The sequence below is a fragment of the Mus musculus genome, chromosome 9, assembly GCF_000001635.26.
Source record: "Mus musculus strain C57BL/6J chromosome 9, GRCm38.p6 C57BL/6J".
NCBI classification, from domain to species: Eukaryota; Metazoa; Chordata; class Mammalia; order Rodentia; family Muridae; genus Mus; species Mus musculus.
Genome location: NC_000075.6, coordinates 56,916,207 through 56,943,351, shown reverse-complemented (window position 1 = coordinate 56,943,351; position 27,145 = coordinate 56,916,207). Strand labels below are relative to the sequence as shown.

The following is a 27,145-nucleotide window of genomic DNA, read 5'->3' as shown; positions in this document are numbered from 1 at the left end:
AATCGAAGAAACTATCGGCAGCTGGCAGAATCACACCCCGACCAGAGCATGAGGCAAACCATATTCAGCTGCTGTGGGCAGTAAGGAGCAGCCTCATATCCCACACCTGGGATTAAAATGAAAACATATTCTTATATTTCTGTGTGTGTGTGTTTAAAGAAACCAAACTGCCAACATTGTCACTACACCCCAGCCCCCTTCAAGTTCCCTTTTAACATTTTATTTTGAGATACAGTCTCACTAAGTTACTCAGGCTAACTAACCATGAATAAACCTGAGAGCCTCCTGCCTCTACTACCAAGCTCATCGAAATAAAAAGCTTTTGAGCTGAAAAGATGGTTTAGTGATTGTCTTAGTTAGGATTACTATTGTTGTAATGAAATACCATGAAGAAAGAAAGTTGGAGAAAAAAGGGTTTTATTTGACTTACACTTGGACATCACTGCTCATCATGGAAGGAAGTCAGGACAGGAACTCAAGCAGAACATGAACCTGAAGGCAGGAGCTGATGCAGAGCTCATGGAGGAGTGCTCCCTGCAGCTTGTTCCTCATGGCTTGCTCAGCTTGCTATTACTATACAAATCCAGGACCACCAGCACAGGGGTGGCCCCATGCACAGAGTGCTGGCCCTCCCCCATCAATCATTAGTTAAGGGTCCTATCCAGGCTTGCCTGCAGCCCGATCTCATGGAAGCATTTTCTTAATTGAGGCTCCCTCCTCTCCAAGGACTCTAGCATGTGTCAAGTTGACATAAAACTAGCCTGCACAGCAGGTAAGAGCGTATCTAGTCTTTCGGAGGACCTGAGTTCAATTCCCAGCACCCATATTAGGAAATTCAAAACTCCCTCTAACTCCAGCAAGCTCCAGGACATCCAATACCTCTGGCCCCTGCGGGCACTTGTATTCATAATAAGCACATAATTCACATGTATACACAATTAACAATAATAAATCAATTTTTTGGAAACAGGGGTTTTCTGTGTAGCCCTGCCGTCGTGGAACTTGTTCTGTAGATCACACTGGCCTTGAATTTAAGAGGTTAGCTTCCTTTTGCCACCCAAATGCTGGGATTAAAGGTGTGTTCTACCATCAGCCAGCAGTAAATCTAAATAAAACAAAATAGAAAACCTTTTGAGTTGAATGTGGTAATATACACTTGAGGTCCCTGCTACTCAGGAAGCTGGAGGCAGAAGGGTCACTGCTTGGGTTCAAGAACTGTAAACCAGCCTGGACAACATAAAGACCCTGCTTCCAATATTAAGCTGGGTGTGGTGGCACCTGCCTTTAATCTCAGCATTTGGGAGACAGAGGCTGGTGGATCTCTTGAGTTCAAGACCAGGATGGTCTACAGAGTGAGCTCCAGGATAGCCAGTGCTACATTGAGACCATGTCTCATCTCCTACCTTTCAACCCCACCCCTCCTCCCACAACAAAACAAAACCCAAAAAACACAAACGATGAGCTAGGCATGGTGATGCACACTTTAATCCCAGTACCCAAAAGACCTGCAGGAATTCTCTGAATCCAAGACCTGTTTAGTCTACACAGTGAGGTCCAGGTCAGCTACAGCTAAATGGTAAGACGCTACAAATAATTTAAAAAGTAAAAGGAGCCAGGCAGTGATGGTACATGCCTTTATCCCGGCATTCTGGGGCAGAGGCAGGCAGATAGATCTCTGAGTTTGAGGCCAGCATAATCTACAATGTGAGCTCCAGGACTGCCAAAACTACACAGAGAAACTCCATCTCGAAAAACCAAAAGAGTCAAAGAACTAGGCTATAGCTTAGTGATGTGTGTAGCCTGCATGGAGAAAAGAAAGGATTGGCTTTTGCTGCCAGGAGATGCAATAAACACTCTGAGGCAAGTTGCCATAGCTACTTTTGGAAAAGATTTATTTATTCTCATTTTGTGTATATGAGTGCTTGCCTGAATGTATGTATGTATATCACCTGCATGACTGGTGCTCAGAGGTCAAAAGCAGGCACTGAATCCTGGGAACTGGAGTTATACATAGTACATATACAAAGTACCATATGGGCAATGGACATCAAACCTAGGTTCTCTGCAAGAAAAGCAAGTACCCTGAACTGCGAAGGTCTCTCAAGCCCTATGCCATAGTTATGTAACAGGGCCCCAGACCTTAGTAGGCCTGCAGACCTCACACAACCGACTCCATGATGGCAGTGCCATTCAGGCTGTAAAACAATGAAAACAAATACCTAATCCATCAAAGTCCATAGCTCTGGAAACGTCTCTCAAAGTACTACTTTTGGGCTTTTGTAATTCCACTTCTGGCAAACTGTTCTTGTTAAGTGTGTCAACCCAAAACGTGATTTTTATGCTTTAAAGCTCACCCTGGAAAAGGCTCAGTGTAGTGGACTGAGGGCCAAAAGATTTGGTAGTGACTTAAACCTATGTCCAAACAGTACTCTCTGGTGAATACCCCCAAGTTATTTATAACAAACATACACAAACATACAGCTGGGCTGTGCCACCTCTCCAGATCATTCTTTTTTGTTTTGTTGTTTTTCGGAGACAGGGTTTCTCTGTGTAGCCCTGGCTGTCCTGGAACTCACTTTGTAGACCAGACTGGCCTCGAACTCAGAAATCCGCCTGCCTCTGCCTCCCAAGTTCTGGGATTAAAGGCGTGCGCCACCATGCCTGACATTCTCCGGATTACTCTTGTTCTTCTCCTTTTGTTTTAGACAGGATTTCTCTGTGTAGTCCTGGCTATCCTGGAACTCACTGTAAACCAGGTTGACCTCAAATGCAGAGATCCACCTGCCTATACCTCCAGGGTGCTGAGTTTGAAGGCATGTGCCATACAGCCCAGCCTCTATAACTCCTTAAAAGTATTAGTTTTGTTTATGTGTGTGGATATACATATGTAAGTGCAGGAGCCTGAGGAGGCTAAGGTATTTCATGCCCCTGGAGCTGGAGTTATAGGTAATTTTAAGTCTGATACACTGGGATCCTCTTCAAGAGCTGTGCAAGCTCCTAACATCAGAGCTTTTTTTGTCTTCACTTTCAGCGGCTGTTTTGCTTTTTAATTTGGGGGTTGGGGATGAGGTACTGAAACTGGGTTTCTTTGTAGCTCTGGAATTTACTCTCTAGACCAGAGATCCAACTGCCTCTGCCTCCTGGGTGCTGGGATTGGATGAGTCCAAAGAAATATTATTAAAGGCATATGCCACCATGCCCAATTTTTCTCCCTCTCTTGGTAGATGGGTATTTTGCTTGCATGTCTATATACATATGCATGGCTGGAGGAGGATATTGGATCCCTTGGAAGTAGAGTTTTTGGAAGAACAGCTAGTGCTCTTTACTGCTTAGTCATTTCTTCAGTCTTTTATTTCTTGAGACACTGGCTTTGCAGCCTTGGCTGACCCCACACTTGCAGTGTTTCTGCTTAGTGCATAATACACCAGCTCTGACTAACTTCTTCTATAGCATCCTGCTGAAACCAATCACTGCCTAGTGTTGCTACTGACCTGGAGGCTGACACTCCAACATATCTTTTAAGGACTGGCTGTGCATTAGCACTCTTAAAACTCTTAATTCATTTATCAAGCAATCAAATACTGACTTATCTTCCTTTCTCACCTGAAAAGTGCAGAGTAACTGATCTACTCATTTAAATGGGTTTGTTGGGAGGGTATATATTACCCATGTAAACCTGTGTCTAATATTTGGAATCATTTCATGTTACCTTCCCTAGTTTTACTTTTTTTTTTTTTAAGATTTATTTATTATATCTAAGTACACTGTAGCTGTCTTCAGATGTACCAGAAGAGGACATCAGATCTCATTACAAATGGTTGTGAGCCACCATGTGGTTGCTGGGATTTGAACTCAGGACCTTTGGAAGAACAATCGGTGCTTTTAACCACTGAGCCATCTCTCCAACCCTAGTTTTACTTTTTAAAAAATTTTGTTTGTATGAATGTAAATGACGTACCATGCATGTGGAAGGGTCGGCTCTCTCCTTCCACCATGTGGGTTCCAAAACTAAATTCACACTGTCAGCCTGAGCAGCAAGTGCCTCTCTCCCCATTGAGCTATCTTGCCTGGCTCACTAGCAAGGAAGAGGAAGCACATAAAATCTGAGCCTCATCAGTGCACACTGTAATATTAGCACTGGAGAGGCTGAGACAGGAGGATCACTTCTAGTTCCAGACCAGCTTGAGCTTCAAATCAAAACCGGTCTCAAAAGAGAGAGAGAGAGAGAGAGAGAGAGAGAGAGAGAGAGAGAGAGAAGAAAAATAACCCCTACACAAATACCTTAATCTGCCAGACTCTGAATTCTATTTTGTATTTGGTCTGGGATAAAACTTGGTGCTCTATTTACCAGTTCTATTGCTTTATGGTTTTCCTTTTGCTTCTGCTGCGTTTTTTTTTTTTTTTTTTTTAAAGTCCTAAATTTCTCTGCATAGCCCTGGTTGTCCTCATGTCGACCAGGCTGGCCTGGAACTCAAAGATCTGCCTGCCTTAACCTCCTAACTGCTGGGATTAAAGGCTGTGCCAGCACTACCTCGCCCTTTTGCTTGTTTTTTTTTTTTGGGGGGGGGGGTGTCCTTAACTCTGAAGCCAGGACCTTGAAGAACATCTGTTTTCAGGAACCTCCTGGGTCCCTTCTAACCACTAGCTGGCCAAACTACAGGGCGATCATTTCCTTAGGCAAGCAAACACTCCAGGACTTTAATATGGTATTTCCTGGGGCTGGAATATCAACAGGAAGTCTTGTGGATAAAAGCTCTGCCAAAACATTCATTCCGAGAAAAGGACTGGTTAAGTGACAAATCTGCCCAGCTTGTACAACATCCTGCAACCTCCACGTGAGGCTCCAAAGCCTCACGCCTTCAACCCTTTTCCTGCCCTTAGGCTCTTCAGCTAGCAAGATAATAGATATGGCTATGTAGGACCCTAGGTAAGAAGAACGACCAGACAAAAATGTGCACTTAAACAACGTCGGTGGGACATTTATTGGCATTAGGAAAGGGTTTCTTTAAACGATATAAATATACTGAACTCAAACTCTCCATCCAGACGGTCCTATTTCAAGATGAAAGCAAAGGGGAAGAGGTAACATTCCTGCTTCTACACCACAAAGTTTAAGGCACAAGAAGCTAGCAATCCCCAGTGCGGTACAAAACTGCTTCCCACTGTCTCTCAAGACACAGTCACTTAATTGTCAGTCCAAATTCTAGGAAAAATTCCCAGTACACCGGGGCAATCCTCCCCATCCCCGGTTCAGTGACCTGTAGCTGAGAAGCCAGGACAAGAAGACTCGCTAGGCATCTAGATCAAAGTCATCGCGCTCCTCATTGTACTCCAACACGTGCCGCTTGATCTTGGATGAGTCCACCCAGGTGACAAAGTCCTCCATGCTGCGAGTGACGAGAAAGGCGGGATCAGTGACCACGTCTGGGCCCACGCGGACATGACCCTGCTCCACAAAAGCCACAGCAGCTTGGAGATGCTGCGCCATGCGTAGCTTGAGGAGCAAAGTAGGCAAGCGGCGGCGGCAGAAGGACGAGGCCGAGACGGAGTCGCAGAGTTCCAGTGAGCCGCGCGTGGGCACCAGGCCCATAGCGTACAGCTTGTCCAACAGCGCCGCCGAGGCGCGCACGCGGAATGGGTCGCGTTCCGGCAGGTCGCGCAGGCGCCGCGCCAGCTCGCGCACCGCTCGGCTCAGCTGGTTGTAGCGCGTGTACTCCTCGCGCCGCTGCAGCCGGTACCGCCGCAGCACACGCAGTTCGTGGAGGTTGTGGTCGGTGACTTCCCAGTTTAGGAAGTCCACCTGTTTCAGCAGCTTCTGCTCGTGGAACTTAAGCTTCCGCACCATGATGGAGAATGCGGGAGAAAGGGAATACGTTGAAAATCTAGCGTAATTTCCGCCTCGACGTAGAAAGACCCCGCCTCTAGATCACTGGACCAATCAAAAGATTGGTTAAAGACACGCCCCCGGTTTTTCATTCGTCCAACTCTGGAACTTCCTGTTTTGAAAGGGGAGCGGGGGAGAAAGAATTGCGGAAGGAGAGCCGTGTCCTGCGAATACACTTTTCCTTGCATGCAGTGCGTATGCAACTAGTCTAGTCCAGTGTTGTGTTTTGTTTTTAAATATTTATTCATTTACGTATTTTGTGTATATGATTGCTCTGTCTTCATACCGGAAGAGAGCTTCAGATCCCCTGTTTGTGGTTTTCCTGGGAATTGAACTCTGGACCTTTGGAAGAGCAGTCAAGTGCTCTTAACCGCTGAGCCATCTTGGCAGCACCTAGTTTACTCTCAGAGTTCTGTCTTTGGTGACTGAAGAGAGTCTGCTCCGTCAATAGCTGTAGATGTCAGTTTCCAGAGAGAGAGGTTACTGCCTTTAAAAGAGTTGTCTCATAGTTTTGGTTGTGAGCCTATTATTTAATGGCTGAGCTATCTCTCCAACTCTGGAAAGATGGCTTAGCAGTTAACAGCACGGCTGCTCTTCCGGAGGTCATGAGTTCAAGTCCCATCGCCCACATAGTGGTTCACAACCATCTATAATGTGATCTGATGCTCTTTTCTGACATGCACATGTACATGCAGCTAAGAGCACTGATACACATAAAACAAATCTTTTTTTTTTAAAGCATACACAACTTTAGAAGAGTGGAATGCTAATAAATAAATAAGAGGATTATCTCTGTCAAAAAACGTGATTAGAACTCTGCAAATGTCTCAGTTCCAGTGGTCCCCAGAGTTGACAAATAGTCCCATCCTGGCCAGCATGAGATCTGTCACTGGACTGGCAGTAGTACCAAACAATCAGGATTGGAAGCATTCCTGCCTCTTATTTTTTTGACACAGTTTCCTTAGGTAGCCCAGGTCAGCCATGAATTCACCACAATATAACCAGATTCAATCCAAAAGGATGAGATTATGAGTGAGCATGTGCCACCATGGCTGTCTTACTTTATTTTATTTTTTGAGACAGAATGTCTCTAGTACTATCTGTCCTGGTAATTTTTATATAGACCAGGCTGTCCTTAAACTCAAAGAGATCCATTTACCTCTGCCTCCAAGTGCTGGAGTTAAAGTGTTACTCAGGTATGTCTGGAGATTGTTTCTGCAATCCTCAGTGACTGATGGTACCCATCAATGATGAGAAATTCAGAGTGTAAGTAGGAGTCCTAACCTTCATCTGTAAGAGGTGAACAGTCTGGTAAACAATTCCTGTCTGAAATCACAGAAGCAGAACGAAGGCCAGAAGAATTTCTACTGAGCCCCTACCTGTTGGGGTAACCTCCTGACACACAAACCATATCAGTTATGAAGGTGTGTCTCTCTACTCTCTATTGCTGTAAGTGAGGCTGGCAGGATATATTGTATTGTCACTTCTACAGCCCACAATGCATGCTTTCTATGTGTCGCTTCCTCATCTACCCCAAAAGATGATTTGCTGAGATTATCACGTTGAAAAGCAAGCTATGAACTTCAGGAGCATGTGAAGGGGTTGGTCCTGCAGATCCAAAGCTGCAGTATCTCCATGGCACCTGGTGTGGTGGTTTGAATATGCTTGGCCCAGGAAGTGGCACTATTAGGAGGTGTGGCTTTGTTGGAGGAAGTGTGTCTCTGTGGGGGGTGGGCTTTGAGAGATCCTCCTCCTAGCTGCCTGGAAGCCAGTCCTCTTTTATTTGCTTTCTGAACAAGATGTAGAACTCTCAGCTCCTCTGTCGCCATGCCTGCCTGGATGCTGTTATGTTTCTGTGATGATGATGGACCGAACTTCAGAACCAGTAAACCAGCTCATATTAAATGTGGTCCTTTATAAAGGGTACCTTGGTCATAGTGACTGACCACAGTAAAGGCCTAACTAAGACAGATGGCAACAACAGTATGTCTGAGAGGAGTCAGTTCTCAGGTGTAGCTGAAGCCAGAGGCCTCCTACCAGACCAATGAAGAATTACAATGAACATTAGCAAGTAAAAAAAATGTGTGGAAAACAGGTAGCACCATGACACACTGAAGCTTCCTTGGTGAGATTTGTTTGTTTGGTTTGGTTTTTTGTTTCCTTTTGGGGGAGGTTGCAAGGGCAAAGGGTAAAGACAAAAGGACAAGGAGATGAGTGGTGCATGATGTGAAATTCACAAAGAACCAGTAAAATTAGCTTTCTAAAAACCAGAAGAGTTCTGCTTTATGTTTCTGTTATCTTCTAAGCAACACCTCTGCCTAAAGGTTACAGGTATTATCTATAACCTGTGTGACTGAAACTGAGAGGCGATTAGGCCAACTGGACTGACCTGCTCACTCCCCCCTCCCTATGCCTCATGCTGGTCTCTGTCATCTTAACTCCTGTTTGTTTCTTTTGAGACAGGGTCTCACTACATAGTCCTGTGTGGCCTTGAATTCAATCTGTAGTCCAGGCTGGCCTCAAACTTACAGAGAACTACCTGCTTCTACCTCCAGAGTGCTGGGTTTAAAGACACATTGCAATAAGCCTGATTGTTTTTGTTTGTTTGTTTGTTTGTTTGTTTTTTGTTATTTTGTTTTTGTTTTTCGAGACAGGGTTTCTCTATATAGTCCTGGCTGTCCTGGAACTCACTTTGTAGACCAGGCTGGCCTCGAACTCAGAAATCCACCTGCCTCTGCCTCCCAAGTGCTGGGATTAAAGGCGTGCACCACCACGCCCGGCTAAGCCCAATCGTTTTATTTCTACTGATGAGATGTTGCCTCAGCCTCCCAAATTCTGGGATTACAGGCATACACCATCATGCCCAGCTTCTGAGAAAATATTTTCAGATATGTGATCATCATTCTAGTCTAGTCTGCTCCACAAAAATATTTCCCAGGTTTACTTAGCCCAGCCTATTACCTATGTCCTACCACAGGCCCTCATTATTGCTTTCTGTGTTACTAAAGTCATAGCAATAGTATGTCCTTGTACTGCTACTTAGTGTGGCTTCTTTGCTCATTCCTAAACAACGTAACTCCATCTCCTGCTTGGGTAAGAGATGGATGTTGTCTCTTATGTATGAATCAGGGTCTTCATAGGAAAGTGAACATGTTCCAATTAAAGGGAAGAAACGATCCAACATAGTAGTATATGCCCTTAACACTGCCACTTGGGAGGTCGAGGCAGGAGGGTCTCTGAGTTTGAGGCCAGCCTTGTCTATGTAGCAAGTTCCAAAACAGCCAACTGCTGCATAGTGAGACCTATGTCAAAAAATAAAAGTAAGAAAAAAAAAAAAAAACAGCTAGAAAGCTTGTTTGACAAGTCAAGTGCTTTGTGGCTCAATCTTCAGGACCAGAGTTCAGATTCCATTGCACCCATGTAAATGCTGGGGAGTGCGGTGGTCCACCTGTAATCTCAGGATGTAAGGAGGATGTTGAGTGCTGTGTGATCCATGGAAGGGACAGAGTGATGTATATATATGTATATATATATACATATATATGTGTGTGTATGTGTATATATACACACACATATATCTTCATGTTTCTCCTTCTGGAAATATTCTTCCTGACTAGGTTATTGGGGAAGATCCTTTCTGCCAAGGTTAATGACTCTGAAACAATCAGAGTCCAGGAGGCAAGGGTATGCCTATCTCCTTAGCAAAAAGTGTAAACACTGTGACCTTTGGGACAGCCCTTAAGCCTAAGGGAAAGAACTCTGAAAACATGAGTTCAAAAATACATAATTTCTCAATTATGCAAAATATAAGGATGCACTATGAATTGAACAAGAGGTTTCAAGAACCTAAAAGAACAGAGGCAGTGAACTTGAGCCAGCTTGTCAGAAAGACACTAAGGAAGGTGATAAAGAGATAGATTGTGATTGTGGGCAAGATCCCATCCAGATAAGTTTATTGTTGTTCATGCTTACAAAGGCAGGTAGATTCTTGAGTTCAAAACTAGCCTAGAACAGAGCAAGTTTAGGTCCAGGCCCAGGCATGGTGACAAGGGAATCTCAGAACAGGATCCCATCCAGGTATCTTATTGTCTGTGCTTTTAAAGGCATTCGGATCTCTGAATTAATTTGCAATGTTTTAAAAAAAAAAAATAGAGTGCTTTTGTCTTCTCCCAAGCCTGCCTGAAAATGTCATACCAGGAGACTTACAACAAGAACCAATCTGAGGAAGAATTGGATAAAGAAAGTGTGGTTTTAACGCTGGTCCCATTTACTGAGGAGTCAACCACAGAATATCCTACAGAATCAAATGTTTCTTCAACCACAGACCTCAAACCACCAGTCCGTTGTCTGGTGAGGTATGAGGGAATCGAACACTCAACAGGAACCATACCAAGCACCTCTCCTCCAGCCACCCTGCCTCCTATTAATGATGTTATCAAAGGAATGGCAAGAAAGTTGAGGGTTATTTGAGATGTTGGTGACATTCATATTTTAAACAAGAATGTTATATTCCCAACACATCTCATGAGGTCAGAATGAAGTTGGTTCCCAAGAAACCCAAGATAGTCTTCAGAGGAATAGGGCCTCCAAGCAGCTGCTAAAGTAGGAGAGTGGTCTACTGGAAATTCTAACTTCACCTCAGGGGTCCACATTTGGGACCTGGGGAAGAATTGCTATAAAAACTGCTCAGCCAGTGTCTGTGAATCGCTGTCCTCCTTCCTCTTCTGTAGGGGCCTTTCTGCCACAAATCATTGGATTCAGATGGTGTGTGGTCCATGATGTCCGTGGCAGGCAGTGCCCTGTAGACAGGAAAGACTGGGTTCGCCTGCAATTTCATGCTGGGCAGACCTGGTTTCCAGACACTCCCCAAAGAATAAATTTTCTCTTCCTGTTACCAGCCTGTGTTATCTCAGAACCAGGAGTGGAAGATAATTTGCTATGTCCCGAATGTGTTCACAGCAACAAGAAGATCAGGAGAAACTTTAAAATTAGGAGCTGTACAAAGAAAAATGACCTATTCTCAAATATGCTGCCTTAGACAATATCAAGGTTTTTACTCTGATATGAAAGGAATGGGAGAAGCAAAGAAAAACATTCTGTGTTTCCTATAATGGCTAAAAAATACTGGACATCAGTCTTTAGAAGCCCCTCCTCGGGCTGGAGAGATGGCTCAGTGGTTAAGAGCACTGACTGCTCTTCCAAAGGTCCTGAGTTCAAATCTCAGCAACCACATGGTGGCTCCCAATCATCCGTAATGAGATCTGACGCCCTCTTCTGGTGCATCTGAAGACAGCTACAGTGTACTTAGATATAATAATAATAATAATAATAATAATAATAATAATAATAATAATAATAATGTCTTTTAAAAAAAGAAGCCCCTCCTCCTGTCTCTTCAAGCAGAGTGGAGAATCTGCCGACAAATCAGCATCCATTTTTCTAATAGCATTCTGCCTCTCCTCATGGTCTTGGGTCAGATTTGCTCTATGCTTAGCTATCTGAGGAAAAAAAAGGTTTGTTGTCTCTTTCTAAGAATCAAGGGGTGTGGGTCATAGAATGCTGATTTGTGGGGTAATCAAAAGGGAACCTGGAGTAAATGATATGTAAATAAAAGACTGGGCTTTGGTCTCTGAGAGCAGAGCTATCTGGATGAGCTCTAGGAGAAATCTGTCTGGAGCCGAACCCCGGCTGTCAGTGTGTACTCTATGACTAACTTCATGCCGTTCTTTTAGATGCTCTGGAACGCCTCTTCCTCAGAATCCCTCTCCAAGACCAGGCTGATCCTTGGCAGAAGGAAGAGACTAGGCTAGCTGAATCTGTTGGCATCAGGACCTCCCAAACCTATGACATCATATAGGTGACAGTGGAACCTGCAGACCTGTTGCCTTGGCAACACATTCCCAGAATCCACTTGGATCACCTCCTACCTTTACCTGAGTTACATCATTTTCCATATAAATAAGGAGAATGCCTCTCTGTCTCTGTCTCTGTCTCTGTCTCTGTCTCTGTCTCTGTCTCTGTTCTTCCCCTCTTCTCTTTCTGCCACCACCTTGTCTCTCCCTCCCAATAAAACCTCTTCCACATGGAACTGCCTTGGCCTAGTGTGCTATTGAGATGTGACCCGCCATTCTAACACATCAAAATCTGTAAGCTTTGGCTCAGGTGAGAAACCCTAATTCAGTGTATTCCAGAGCAATCCAAGAAAGACATTCAATATCAGTTTCTGGACTCCACACACATGGATAGAAACACACATGACATACAAATGCAAGAACAGAAAGGATAAAGGAAAGTGAATGTAAGAAAGGGATCATTTGCAAAGACATGAGCAGGGTACAGGGAAATCATGAAAGTCAGTCTGGTTTCCTAGTAACTTTAGACCTGATGAGGACCCCTGGAATTTACTGAGTGGAAGGAGGTTCTGGAGATCTCTATAAGCTGAAATATTTGTTCTTCCTAAGAACTTGGAAATGAGGGTAACCCTAAGAATTAGGAAAACCTACCTAGAGCATATACATAAATCTAAGATGCTGCTGTTTAAATGTGTGTTGGAAGTAAAGACAATACAGGAAGCAAGCCTGTTATACAAATACTGAGAAGACTGAGGCCAGAAGGACTACAAAAAGGTATGCCTGAATGACAGAGCCAGTTCAAGGCTAGTCTGGGCAGCGATGTAGTGAGACCCTAATCCAAAAGATAACAAAAGTGCTGAGTTCAGCAATACAGTGTTTGGCCAACATGCCCAGTCCCTAGATTCAAATCCACTTCCTTCCCTGGTACCATACATACACAAAAGGCAACCAAGGTAGTGGGGCTGTGTCCATGCTTTTAAAAGCCTATCAGCTGTACTAAGTACACTAAGCTCATAGTGGGAGGGAGTGTCTACAGCTGTGCCAAGTACTCAGCAAGAACTAAGGGAATCGTGCTATTGTTAGCCTCAGCTAGGAGAAAGGTCCCTGAACAAGAAGAGACTCACACAGGTAGGAAAATGCCTCCAGCAAGGGTGAGAAGATGTTTGCAAGTTTGAGACCAGCATGGTTCATAGCCAGTTCTAGGTCAGCTAGGACTACATAGCAGGACCCTGCCCAAACAAAAGACAGTGGCTGGGAGAAACAATCTACCGAGTCTTTAGGGTCCTTATATAGCAAGGGACAAGGTTTCTTGGGGGGGGGGAGATGCATCAGCCTCATGGGCTAGCCTGGCCCATGTGCATCCCAAGGAGCAGACCCAACTCTTGATCTAGTAAAGCAAAAGTTTTGCTTCACAACTGTTTCTCAGATTCTAGGGTTTGAGCTTTTTGTTTTTTTAAGTCAGGGTCTCACTTGTAGCTTTAGCTGTCCTAAATTTACTACATAGACAAAGCTGAGCTAAAATTTGCCTTTGTTTCCAAGGGCTTGGGTTACAGGGATGTACCATAACACCCAACTTTGTGACAACCCCCTCCCCCACCTTACATAGGCTCGAGGATAGCCTCAGATGTGTGATCTCTGCCTTCCAAGTGCTAAGACTGTTTGGCATGCTCAAGATCTTTCAATTTTTAATTTGAGACAGTCTTGCTATGTATCTTTGGCTGGCCCAGAACTCAGAGAGATTCACCTGCCTCTGTCTCCCAAATTCTGGGACTAAATGTGTCCACCACCACTCGTTTGTCTGTTTGTTTAAGAAAGGGACTGGAGTCCAGCCTCCAATTCATGACAGTGCTGTTTCAGCTCCCGGTTTGTTTGGTTAACTTTTGGTAAGATCTTGCTAGATGTGGCACAGGCTGGCCTGGCACTCACTCAGTCTCCCGTGTGTGTCATCACGACCAGCTGTTATCCTTCATAGGGAGTCAAAGTTTATGAGTTTTGGAGTCAGAGGTCTAGGAGTCATGACCCTCAAAACAGCCAAATGTCCCAACCTTCAGCAGCACTACTTTATACCAGTTAATCAGCAATAAGTAAGAACAATAGTAACCTGGAGGTAGGAAGCCCTAGCAAGATTGGGTAAATAAGGCTCTAGGGCTCCAAGAGGAAGAGGAGGTGTGTGTGTGTGCGTGCGTGTGTGTGTGTGTGTGTGTGTGTGTGTGTGTGTGTGTGTGTGTGACAGAGAGAGAAAAACAAAGAGAGACAGACAGAGACAAGACAGAGAGGCAGGGGTTTTCTATGTATCCCTAGCTTTCTGGAACTCATTTTGTAGACCAGGCTGGCCTCAAACTCATGAGATCTGCCTGTCTCTGTTAGTGCTGGGACTGAAGGAATGGGTGACCACGGCTTGGAAGGTTCTTGATATGTGTTCCACTTAGGCTGGGATCAGTGCCTTCCCAAGCATTTTGCACGACACTGGCCACACTAGGCTGGAACATCTTGCTTCTCTGTGAAGATACTTATGACCTTCCAGACGATAATCTTAGTTTCGGTTAATTTGTTGTTTGGAATATAAACTTAATGATGGGACAGACAGTGTGAATTAAAAACCACAGCAGCAATCCAGCTGTTATATTCGCTCCAGAGTTCAGCACAACTCCTGTCTTTAGTACACCTAGTTTTGCCTAATGTGGAGGGTCGAATCCTGGAAGCCTAAAGGCTATTTACCAGACCACTCCTCTCTCCTTGCTATTTGCTGCTGGCCTGGAAGGAAGATCTGGCTCCCGCGAAAGGACAAAGCAACCCAGAACCCGCCTGTGCCTAAACTTGCAACTTGTCACTGAAGAAGTTACATGGTCTTTGGCACCCCACCCCCACACTCTGGGAGCTGCGGAAGGCAGGAGGGCTCCTCTCCCTATCTTGCTTACAGCATCGGTTATCACCTGCGGGATACCAGGGTCACAATTTGCTGCCTACACCATCTGAGAACAACCCGGGAGCTGTGTTAGCCCCTAGACAGATCGAAGTACGCGTGGCGGGAAAGGAGGTTGGGAAAAGGGAGTCCGCAGCTCTGCTCCCCTGCAGCCGAGGCGGTTCTCCTAGCCTTTATAGCTCCCTCCTTGCCACTGCGCTCCGCAAACTTTCGGAGTTTTCCTGCACTTGCGTCACGGAAAAGGCAGATGGATGACCAAGTCCAGGAGGCGAAGCTCGAAGGCGGCTGGCGAGCTCCCCCACGCGGCGATCCAATCCGAGCGAGAAGCGGCTCTGGGCGCCGGCAACTGGGCTGCTGAAAGCTCGCAGCTCCCCGACTCCCGGGTCCATTTCCTGGATCCCGGCCACCGGGACTGAACCGGAGAGAGGGAGGGCGCCCGCCAGAAGGAAAGTGAGCGGAAGGCCGGCGGTGGCACCCTGGCCGCGGGAGGGCGGAGCTGTGCGGTCCCTGACCGGCCAGGACGCACGGAAGTGCGGTAGAGTTTGTTGAATTCCGTAGCCTGCTTTCCCTCCCTCATACCTCCCTCCCTCTCTCTCCACCCCTCACCTCCCCTACTGCTTTAGCCTCCTTCCTCGGAACGCCATCTCCTGGACTCCTCCCCCCTTCTCTTTTCTTTCTTTCTTTTTCTTTTTTCTTTTTCTTTTTAGTTTTTTGAAGGGAGGGTGAATGTTTGTTTTGGACTTGGCTTCCTGCTGGCAGCGCTGAAGGGCTGCGAGTGAGGGGCAAAGAGGCAAGAAGCTGGGGCTCAGCTAGTCCCTCTCGGGTCGGATCCAGAGGGCATCGCGGAGAACGAACCTACGGACGGACTGACAAACACCCGACTACGCCATCTGTTCGACAGAGCTCTATCTACTGACTGCTGTTGAGTGTTCCGGGGCACATCAGGGGCGGGGGGTGGTGATGGTGGAGGTTTCTCCTAGCGTTACTTCTGGACAGGGGTTCTGAGACTCTGATCCGGGTCAGCTTCATACTCTGAAACTGCCGAGGAATTAGGCAAACAAAAGAGGCACTGAGTGAAAGAGGCCAGAAGTTCTTTGCGCTGCTTGTCGCGCCCCCCCTTGTTATCTGGGGGCGGGGGCTGGCCATTTGCAGGGCGGGAAGAGGGCACCAGAGCTAGCGAGACGGGGTCGCACCCCCTGGGTCGAGTAGTTTTCAGCCGGTTGTGCAAGCTTTGGCCCTTGTTTTCCTGGCCTGGCTCTTTTGGAGGCCGGACACATCCACCCTTGGAATTGGTTCAGGACTCTGCTGTTATTCTCTTTGCCCCTCTTGAATTTTCTGGATTCTTGAAGACGCGGTGGCCCGGGAGGAGAGAGGAAGGAGGAAGGAGCAGATCTCCAGAAGAATGTGAGAGCCTCCCAAAGCCGGAGCCAGTAAGAACGGAGAGCCAGAGGAGGCAGAACCTTGCCTGCGTTCCTGGGACCGTGGTCTGAGGGTAAATCTCTTCTGTTGTACAACACTGTTTTAGTGGAAAGTGTGTGTCTCGTTCTGGTTCTAGCAGAGCTGCTTTCTTCAAGTCATTTGACTTTTCTGCTTGGTGTGTGAGGAGGGAGAGACCCGCTCCTTTCCAGGGGCTGCCAAGGGAGAGGAGAAAGACTGTGGCCATGACCAACCCCTCCCTGCTTACAGGCAGATACCCCAAGGCAGTTTCTGGACCATGGACACTTCTTTGACCAAAAGGCAGCTAGACAGCATCTGTGCATGCTGAGGCCCTGCCCAAAGGACTTGGTAGGGCTTACTAGACTTTGAGCTGCAAGTACATTTTTTTTTTTTTTTTTGGACACCCTGTTGAACATCCTGAATCTGGGCAAGGCATTTTCCTTCCAGTCTTGACCTAACAGATAGCTGAGCCATGGCACTGAAAGGCCGAGCCCTCTATGATTTCCACAGTGAGAACAAGGAGGAAATCAGTATCCAGCAGGACGAAGAGCTGGTTATCTTCAGTGAGACCTCACTGGACGGCTGGCTGCAGGGACAGAACAGCCGTGGGGAGACAGGGCTCTTCCCTGCTTCTTACGTCGAGATTGTCCGTCCTGGCATCAGCACCAACCATGTGGACTATTCCAACAGCCCTGCAGGCTCCCTGGGCACCCAGGGGAGTTTGTATAGCAGCCCGAGTATGGCCAGTCCAGCCAGGAGTGGTGGGGGCAGCGGCTTCCTCTCAAACCCAGGAAGCTTCGAGGATGATGATGATGATGATTGGGATGACTGGGATGATGGGTGCACAGTGGTAGAAGAGCCACTAGCTGGCGGCCTAGGTACCAATGGGCACCCTCCACTCAACCTCTCCTACCCGGGTGCCTACCCCAACCAGCATATGGCTTTCCGACCCAAGGCACCCCTGGAAAGGCAGGACAGCCTGGCGTCTGCCAAGCGGGGCAGTGTGGTAGGACGGAACCTCAATCGTTTCTCGTGCTTCGTACGCTCTGGAGTGGAGGCCTTCATCCTTGGTGATGTGCCCATGATGGCCAAGATTGCTGAGACTTACTCCATTGAGATGGGCCCACGTGGCCCTCAGTGGAAGGCCAACCCCCACCCATTTGCCTGCTCCATAGAGGACCCCACCAAACAGACCAAGTTCAAAGGCATTAAAAGTTACATCTCTTACAAGCTTACACCCACCCACGCAGGCTCGCCTGTTTACCGGCGCTACAAACACTTTGATTGGCTGTACAACCGCCTTCTACACAAGTTCACAGTGATCTCAGTGCCCCACCTGCCTGAGAAGCAGGCCACAGGCCGCTTCGAAGAGGACTTCATCGAGAAGCGCAAGCGAAGGCTCATCCTCTGGATGGACCACATGACCAGCCACCCTGTGCTCTCCCAGTATGAGGGCTTCCAGCACTTCCTCAGCTGCCTGGATGACAAGCAGTGGAAGATGGGTAAGCGCCGGGCAGAGAAGGATGAGATGGTGGGCGCCAGTTTTCTGCTCACTTTCCAGATCCCCACAGAGCACCAGGATCTGCAGGATGTAGAGGACCGCGTGGATACATTCAAGGCTTTCAGTAAGAAGATGGATGACAGCGTCCTACAGCTTAGCAACGTGGCGGCGGAGCTGGTGCGGAAGCATGTGGGGGGCTTCCGCAAGGAATTCCAGAAGCTAGGAAGTGCCTTCCAGGCCATTAGCCATGCCTTCCAGATGGACCCTCCCTTTAGGTCTGATGCTCTCAACAATGCCATTTCTCACACTGGCCGGACCTATGAAACCGTTGGCGAAATGTTTGCGGAACAGCCCAAGCACGACCTCTTCCAAATGCTTGACACACTGTCTCTCTACCAGGGCCTACTCTCCAACTTCCCTGACATTATCCACCTGCAGAAAGGTAAGCCTGCATGAGTGTCCTGGTCCCTGGGAATATGGGAGAGCCTGGACTATGAACAGCTCATCACACTTTCCTGTCTCCATCTCCTTCGCTGCTCAACAAGTGTGTTAAGACAGTTCTCTGCAGAGTGCTGTTGTAGGCAGAGAGATAGCATGGACAGCTTTGGTCTTTGTTCTCACTGAGCTCTGTGTGTATGCCTCTTATCCATTCCAGATTTTGATTTGTTTTGTTTCTTTTCCGTGTCTCACTTACCCCATCATGCATGGAACCCCAAGGTATTACTGAGTTCTGGGAACGCAGACTCCCTCTGTCCTGTGTGCTAGCCACTATCACTATCTGTTAGCCACTATCTGCCCTCATTTTGGCAGACGAAGACGTCTATTCACAGGAGAGGGGTTGCACACAAGTCTGTGGCTCAGCCGGCACTATCCCTTCCTCCCTCCAACTCCCCAAGGACACAGTCATATTGGCAGCTTCCCAGGCCCGTCACGTTTTCAGTTCTCATGGTCCCCGGTATGGGGGAGGGACAGGATGAGCCCCTGCCTGTTGCTGCTAGAACTGTTAAGGAACTGCCAGTGAAGTGACTCATCCTGGGTCACATGGGGCACTCAGCTGGGCAGGGGGTGGGGAATACAGCCAGGGGTCCAGGGCTCTGTTCACATGGGCCAATCTATCTCCTGCTTCCCAAGCTGGGGTTCTCTTGCGTAAGGATCTAGCCAAGGATTGAGTCCTGGGATTTAGGGAAGGCAGATGTCAAGACAGAGGTGTGGTCCTCCCTGGGGCTAGTAACTCAGGAAGAATATATGCAGGGCATGAGGTCAGGGAGTTTTGCTCTGGGCAGCCCTCTGACTCTAGTATAGGGAACGGCAAATAAGTTACCCCACACCTAGGCCCCTGACCTAGTTAGGAAGGTGGCTGTCAGAGCTTCTCCAGCTTCCAGGCCACTTTCCCCTTCACCTCTTCTGTTTACTCAACTCTCTCATCTCCGCCTACCTTTCTTCTTTCAGCCTCAGGATTTCAAAACCTGAGTTCTAGCCCAGCTTTGCCTCCCGTTTGCCTTGTGTCCCTGGTTGGGAAGAGCCTTTGCCTTCCTAGACTTTCATTTCTTATGCCTTTGAGATAGAGGCTTCTGGGGAAGGCCTGCCCTGTGCCTCAGGCTGGTCCCATAGATCTGGCTTTGCACTCGAGGCACAGGAGATAACTGGTAGCGGAGGCACAGCCTGGCAGAGCTGGTGCCTCCCTGTGCGGAAGTAGAGCCACACACTGTGCTGGGCCTGGGAGAGCTGGTTCAACCAGCTCCTCAGATAGCATGTTATTGTGTGGGCAGCAAGAGGCTGGGCACACTGATTAAACAGCTGCCCAAACTCAGGGGCTAGAAACTCTCACTTAGGGCAGAGTTGGGGCAAGAGGGCAACCACTCGTCCACACACTCAGTGCTCCCAGGCTGTAATCAAAGGAGAAGGGAGTAAAGCCATATTGTCCTTTTTACCTCAGATAGGTAGGAAGGCAGGAGAGACCATGTCTCTGTCTCTACTTGAGATGTTTCTTAGAGTCAGGGGCAGATGCTGCCTGCCTTCACTTCCCTGGATCAGCCTCCTGCAGTGCTAGCCCTGCTTACTCTAGCTTCTGGGCTCTGTCCTGAGTCTGGTGTGAGTGCCAGAGAGGAGCTTGGAGGAGAACTGGGCAAGCTTTGGAAACTGCAGCTTGAGAGCATCCCGAGCTAACCTTGTGGATAGAGGCTTTTCTCAGAGAAAGGAACAGGACGTTTGGCAGCAGGCCCCGGAATTCTGTCTATCCCATCTAGACATTTGAACAAATGGTGAACAGGAGAGGGAACAGTTAGAGGAGGCCCAGGCTGGGGAGTCTGGAAACCAGCCTGAAGGGACCTTCTTGAAGGGACCTCTCAGATGAGGTGACCTTGGTGAGTTTCTCCCTAAGACACCATGTTGATGTAAGACATGGAATCTGACTGGAGCTGAGCTCAGCTCACCAGCCTGTTCTGCCCACGTGGGCATTTGTGGGAAAGAAAAGCTTTGTAATAGCTTTTCTTGTCACAATCTTGTCACAAAAGGGGGTGTAGTGACTACCCAGAGCTAATCAGGACTCAGAGTCCTCTCTGAGAGCCAGCAAGGTCAGAGATCAATCCCAAACCCCTACTACTAAGTCACTGGTATGGTCCCCTTAGTTTCACAGATAAGCAGCATTGAGGTGATTTGATAGCAGAGAAGATACAAAGGCCCAGTATGTTGGAATCTACTGCACCAGGAAGATGGAGGACGGAACCTCCCAAGAGCTGGACAATTGGAGTTGATACGGAGGGGAAAGGAGGGAGGAAGGAGGCTTGGGCTGAATACTCCAGCATCACCTCAGTTTCTGTGCTTTGTGTGCCCAAGAAAGGCCAGGGAGTACACAGTATCCTCAAGGGATCACGGAGCTCATAGCCTATCTAAAGGAGGGTAGTCCTGACTAGGGGACAGATAGGTTTTTCCTTACGTAATCCTTTCTTCACCTAAACAGCAGCTGCTGCTTTTTCCCTCCTCTTCCTCCTCCTCTTCTTCTTCCTCCTCCTCTTCCTCCTCTTCCTTCTCCTCCTCTTCCTCTTCCTTCTCCTCCTCTTCCTTCTCCTTTCTCCTCTATTAGCTTTGTTCTTAATTATATGTAATGGTATGACACCATGGCACATACATTCCTACACCTACCTGAACATGACTGCACACATATATGCATACATCCATATATACATACACACATACATGGAGGCATTTTGCATACCAAAGCATAAAGCATTCTGAGTCCTAGTCTATGGCAGGTGCAAGGATTGGCACTTTGTGCATATTCAATTAAACCACAGTTCCTATAGAGCTGGTGCCGTTATTGTCCCATTTTACAGATGTAGAAACTCTTAAGGCGCTTTGTTGTTATGAGCACTTTACAGCAGCATCACATCTAATACTGTTTGGGGACAACCCAGCCAGAGTAATAGTTTTCTGGAGGTGTAAGATCTGGTACTAGGACTCAAATTTCCTGCCCCCAAATTTAGAGTAGGTAGTTTTAAGTTTTAAGTTGGGGGGGGGGGCTAGCAAAAATGCCTGGGACCCTGGGGCTCTGCAGCTAAGAGTCTCCAAGCCCTAACTCCTTATCCCTGAGATCTAGTGTGCCAAGCCAGGAGGCAACCCTCGGAGGACCTCACATTGAGTCCTAAGTGGACCGTAGAAGTGTTCTTGACACACGTGACACCAGCCTGCTCAAGTGGGACTTCTTAGCTTTTATTGGTCTTGACCCAGAATTAAGTCACCAGGTGATGACTTAATTAAATGATGGTATCTTAGTTACTTTTCTATATTTATTGGGGCTCACAATTTCAAAGGGTAAGAGTTCATGATCACTATGGTGAGGAGCATGGCAGCAGGCAGGGCTGCTGCTGGAGCAGTAGCTGAGAGCTTACAGCTCATCTATAAGGTACGGGTCGGGGGGAGGGAGAATTGGGAATGGCATGGACTTTGGAAACTTCAAAGCCCACCCACATGTCACACTTCCTGCAATGAGGACACACCTCCTAATCCTTCCCAAACAGTTCCACCAACTGGAGATGAGGCCTAGGAGCCTGCAAGTACCATTCTCATTCAAACCACCACAGATGGAGAGCAGGCTGGGGGCCTCTGCCTCTGCCTCTCCTTGCCCCTTCTGAAGCCTTTACCCCAAGTCCTGCCTGTCTCCGGATACCTAGTGATTTCGGTAGGCTCTTTTTTGCCACTTGAGTCACTATCTTATCTCATCAACAAAAGTGGCTTTAATCATCCTTCAAGGTCATGGGCATGAAAATATTTCTTTTAAAAAAATTTTAACTTATTTTATGTGTATGAGTGTTTTGCCTGCATATATATGTCTCAGTACCATATAGATACTTGATACCTGTGGAGGTCAGAAGAGAGCATTTAATCCTTTGAGGCTGGAATTACATGGAGTTGGGAGCTGCCATGTGGATGCTGGGAATGAATCCCAGGTCCTCTGGAAGAACAGTCAGCCTCTTAACCACTGAGCCATCTCTCCAGCCCCAAGAAAATCTTTCTTTGAGTGTTGATCTACCAGCACTGCTCCCAGACTCAACCAGTGGGATCCAGGCTTCTTCTGGGTCTCTGCTTCAGGTAGACTCTGTTGTTTGCTGACGCTTAACTTTCTTTTTTTTTTTTTAAAGATTTACTTATTTATTATATGTAAGTACACTGTAGCTGTCTTCAGACACACCAGAAGAGGGCGTCAGATTTCATTACGGATGGTTGTGAGCCACCATGTGGTTTGCTGGGATTTGAACTCTGGACCTTCGGAAGAGCAGTCAGGTGCTCTTACCCACTGAGCCGTCTCACCAGCCCGATCTTTTATTTCTTATGGTCCCTCCTACCCATGACCTTCTTGGAGCCTTGTGTCCACTGTCTAAAGGCCTTACATAGGGTTTTTGTAGCGATTCTGTCCATCCCCCAGATCTTAGTTTCTTCTTCTTCCCCTCCCTCCTCCTCCTCTTCCTCCTCTCCCTCCTCCTCCTCTCCTAAAGATTTATTTATCTATTTATTGCATATGAGTACACTGTCACTATCTTCAGACACACCAGAAGAGGGCATCAGATCCGATTACAGATGGTGGTGAGCCACCATGTGGTTGCTGGGAATTGAACTCAGGACCTCTGGAAGAACAGTCAGTGCTCTTAACCACTGTGCGGTCTCTCCAGCCACCCCCCCCCCCTTAGTTTCTTCTTAAAATAGTCATCGTGATGGGACTGAACAGCTGCCCCTGAGGATCTCTCCAGGTCTCCAGTCTCTTCCTGTGTTCCCTCCTGTGCCCAGGATTGGACCATCAGCATGGAGCAGGAGGCAGGTGGTAACTGTCAGAAGGTGTCTGAGGCCTGAGTGATGTGAAAGCTGGGGGTTACAGATTTAGGGTACTATGGAAGTATCTCTCTCCAAACTTAAGGTATTAGCCCTGCTCTTGCTGACTAGTAAAGATGGCGTCTCTGATAAAGGCATCTGGAGTTATTTCTAGCATGCAGAGCACTAGCAGATAGGAAATGCCTTGTAAGTACATTTGAACATTTCTGGCAACTTGAGTAAGTATTAAGAGAGTACTGCATAGAAGAAGTAGCGTGGGTCAGGGTATACTTGGTATATCATGTAGAAGAAGTAGCATGGGCCGGAGATGTATCTTATTTGGTGAAGTACTTGCAGAACATGCGTAAGACCCTGGGTTCAATCTTTAGTGTCACATAAAAAAAAGGAACACGTGTTTGAGATCAGCTTGGTCTACATGAAATCCTGTCTCAAAAAGAAACCAAAAAACAAATCAAAACCAAAGAAAGACTAGGGGGAGATGACTCAACAGTTAAGAGCATTGGCCGCTCTACCAGAGGACCTGGATACAGCTCCCAGCACCCATATCAGGTGGCTCACAACTGCCTGTGACTCCTGGGGTCTAGAGGGATCCAATGTCTCTGGCCTGCACTGGCACTCTCATGCACATATCCTCCTGTGTAACATACAAAAATGAAGTAAATCTTAAAACAACTAACAAAAGGAGGATGGGGGCTCCCTTTTGTCCTTTGAAGAGTGTGTGCCAGGCATGGACACACTGCCTTGTCTTCTTAAGACTGGCTTAAAGGCAGTTCAAAGCCGAAATCATTAACTGTTTGTAGATTCGTTCCAATTCTCCCGGATTAAGCCCCTTGCCCAGGTTTATCCTTTCCATTACCATCTGTCACTTATTTATCTCTACAGTCTCTGCTTCTGTTGGGGCAGGAGTAAGGAGTGGGGAGCTATTGTATGTAAGGGAGACATACCAGGTGGCCTTTTGAAGTGTTCTTTTAGAACCAGCAGTATGACAACAGGCCGGAGACAGGTGTGTTGGGAGTCAGTCTGCCTGGGGCACTGAGGAGAATTCGTCGTGGAAGTGGAACCTGATCCAGGCCTTGAATTATGGATAGGGATCCAGCAGGCATGGGTAAGATAGGAAAGAACTGGGCAGGTTGGATGGACATGGTGTCATTGTGGAAGTGACATGTGCAAGAGCCAACTCCCAGAGGCCTCTTAGGCAGAGTACCGGGTGTGAACTGTCATGTGCAGTCAGTGAAGAGCCAGGCACAGCATCTAGCTTAGGAAATATCTTTGGATACTGTGAAATAGACACTCAAGTCAGGGAGATGTCACTGTCATAGCAACTCAGGGATGAGATGAGTCATTTCAGCAGACGTGTCTACATCTGCCTGGGCCAGACCTTATAAGAACTGGGGAATACAGAGGAACATGCAAGTCCTTGAACTCACCCAGCTCACAACTCAGGGACCACCAGCCAGTGTGTGAGAACTAAGAAAATGTCGGGAAGCCTCAGAGGTTCTAGGGAACAGGGAAGGCTTTTTTGGAAGATTGCTACCAAGGCTAAATAAAATATGAGACCGTGAGACCTGTGATGTTCTGACAGAGCCAGCCAGGTGGCTTCATGGGTGAAGTCCTTCTTAATGGAGGCAATACGCCTGTCATTCACCCTGTGGGACTAGAGGGATATACAGAGAGTGAACAAGGGAGATACAAGCCCTGACCTGCCTGTCCTGTGCTCTGTCCTGCCAGGTGCCTTTGCCAAGGTGAAGGAAAGCCAGCGCATGAGTGATGAGGGCCGAATGGCTCAGGAAGAGGCAGATGGCATTCGCAGGCGCTGCCGTGTGGTAGGCTTCGCCCTGCAGGCCGAGATGAACCATTTCCACCAGCGCCGTGAGCTCGATTTTAAGCATATGATGCAAAGCTACCTGCGCCAGCAGATTCTTTTCTACCAGCGGGTAGGCCAGCAGCTGGAGAAGACTCTCCACATGTATGACCACCTCTGACAGACTCTGACCAGCTCTGCAGGGCCTCTTCCCACCTGTCTATTCCACTCCTGTCATTAGCAGTGGCTCTGGTGCCCGGGGCGGGTGAGGTGAGTGGCCTGTTCTTTCTAGGAGAAGACAAGGGACTTTTGAGAAGTCCTGGTATCCCTGGAATACTTTCCCCTGACTTTAGAGATAGATGAATGGCAGTAGCCCTCTGAGCCAAAGCCTGGGCTGCTGGTCAGTCCCTAAAGATGAAGCTTCTCTTGAGCCTATAGTGCACACTCATCTGGCCACCACACCCTGTTCATTCCGTGGACTCCATAGACTGCTGTGGCCTTGGCTGAGACATGGGTGATCAAGGCTAGAACTTGTCTGTCCTGGAAGAGCCACTTTTCAAGACAATAGACTTAGCAAACAATGCAGAATGAGAGGCGACACTTAAAGATTCCTGGAAACTCCTCAGAGGACCACAGAACTCTGCTGGTTAGGGGGACACTTCACGGAGTAGGTGACATTCCGGCAGTATCTTGAAGAGTAACAAGGACCTGCAAAAGACAGTAAATGGAGTGAAGGACATTTTGGGCAGAAGAGCGATGTGGTCCCTCCTCTTACCATTCCCAAAGCAAGTTTGGTGTCCTCTCTGTGGGTTTTGCTCTGTATGACAGAGGGGAGGGACCATCCGTGCTCTGTGCTCTCTGTCTTTCCCTGTCCTACCCATGCCTCTGCAGGAGGGACTGCAGGCCAACTCCCTCCTATAGGCCTTGGATTCCTCAATATGTTGGTTGAGGGACACCTCCCTCCCCCACTTTTCCTTGATTAGGGGACCATGCAAATACTTTCCCTTCTGTAGGCTCAAGGTGCTCAATCCAGGGAGCACTGGGCCCTGGTGGTGCCTTTCTGGAGGGGAACTTTCAAAAGTTACCAGCGTAACTCCCCATTCTCCTAGCAGGTCCAGGCACCTTTGTTTCTGTGGCTTGGTCTTCTCAAATTACTCTTGTTGCACAGTGGGAAGGAAATCTGACCGAAATCCCAGAAGCTGGGATCTCTCGACCCCCATGTGTGGCCAGACTCACTGGTCAGTTTGTGCAGTCACCCACCTATGTTTACATCCTCCAGGCATTGCTGCCCTGTAACCCTCAGGCCTGTGTGTGGCCCAGTAGCTGGTTGTTGGGAAGTGACCCTGCCCCCCCTTGCCTCCCTGGGAAGCCATGTTCTGCTCCTGGGTCCTGCTGCTTAACTCTTTTCTTGATAAACCTTTTCCAGTTAACTAGTGTAATAGAAGCACAGCTTCTTCTTTCTGAATCCTGGAAGCAGTGAGATTGGTGGGGGGTGGGGGGTGGGGTGGGGGAGGGTTGCTGACAGAACCCAGACTACCCCACCGGACTAGATTCAGTGATCTTAGTGGGTCTAAAACTTAATTCGTAACTTAAAAACAGGAACAGGGCTATGCTGGTGAGAGGCAGTAGAGGACCCCACCCCCACAGCTGATGACATGGCTTCTTCCAACCAGGGCCCCGTCCTCCTCCTCATTTGCCTGTGCCTCAGTGTGTGTGTTTATGTGTGTGTGTTCATGTATGTGTGTGTATGAACTTGGGGGAGGTGCTCATGGAGGCCAGAAGTCAAAGTTGGGTGTTTTCAGTTGCTTTCTGCCTAATATTTTGAGTTCTCGTTTGTCTGGAACTTACTAATTGGGCTAGGCTGGCTGACCAGTGAACTCTAGGGATCCTGTTGTCTCTGCCTCCCCAGTGCTGGGATTACAGCAGGCGAGCAGTATATAATGTAGTCTTGGCTAGCCTGAAAGTCAGAGATCCGCCTGCCTCTGCCTTCTAGTTCTGTGATTAAAGACATGTGCAGTCATGCCTAAGATCTGACTTTTTACTTTTGTAGATGGCAGGGATTTGAACTCAGATCCTCAGGCTAGTGCTGCAAGCACTTTATTGACTGAGCCATAATGGCGGCCCTTCCCCATCTCCAAGTGGGTAAAGTCATGTGCAGGGGTGCTGAGGGCTGAAGAAGAGGATGTGCCCAGCATAGTCTCGGGTGATGCCTGTCCTAGGGAGCTGACCCTGGAAAGTTCCAGCCTAGCATGGGGGAGGCAGAGACTTGGTCAGTCTTGGGAGCCCAGCCCTACAGTGGCTCCCATTTTAGAACTTAAAAGAAGACTCACCTCTGTGCCCACAGGAGTGCCCTGATGACTGGGCATAATCCTTTCACAAATGGAAAAAACACAAAACCAAACCAGTCCTCTTTCGGAGGCAGTGG

At 47.7% G+C, this 27,145-nt stretch overlaps 2 protein-coding genes and 1 pseudogene across 3 annotated transcripts; 2 read left to right on the top strand and 1 right to left on the bottom strand.

The window, feature by feature from the left end:
• Nucleotides 1-4,953: 4,953 nt before the first annotated feature.
• Imp3 (IMP3, U3 small nucleolar ribonucleoprotein) lies at nucleotides 4,954-5,852 on the bottom strand. Its single transcript, NM_133976.2, has one exon. It carries the CDS (start codon nucleotides 5,843-5,845, stop codon nucleotides 5,291-5,293), a length of 555 nt encoding a protein of 184 aa, NP_598737.1. The 5' UTR covers nucleotides 5,846-5,852; the 3' UTR covers nucleotides 4,954-5,290.
• A 3,567-nt stretch (nucleotides 5,853-9,419) lies between these two features.
• Gm19936 lies at nucleotides 9,420-12,025 on the top strand (annotated as a pseudogene).
• A 2,884-nt stretch (nucleotides 12,026-14,909) lies between these two features.
• On the top strand, nucleotides 14,910-26,164 carry Snx33 (sorting nexin 33). 2 transcript variants are annotated; one of them, XM_006511091.3, is made up of 3 exons: nucleotides 14,910-16,151; nucleotides 16,346-18,039; nucleotides 24,648-26,164. In XM_006511091.3, the coding sequence occupies exons 2-3, from the start codon at nucleotides 16,569-16,571 to the stop codon at nucleotides 24,899-24,901; spliced, it is 1,725 nt and encodes a 574-aa protein (XP_006511154.1). In that variant the 5' UTR covers nucleotides 14,910-16,151; nucleotides 16,346-16,568; the 3' UTR covers nucleotides 24,902-26,164. The 2 variants fall into 2 exon arrangements, with proteins under 2 accessions (XP_006511154.1, NP_780692.2); NM_175483.5 differs by having other exon boundaries at nucleotides 14,981-18,039; nucleotides 24,648-26,152.
• The last annotated feature ends 981 nt before the right edge of the window (nucleotides 26,165-27,145 follow it).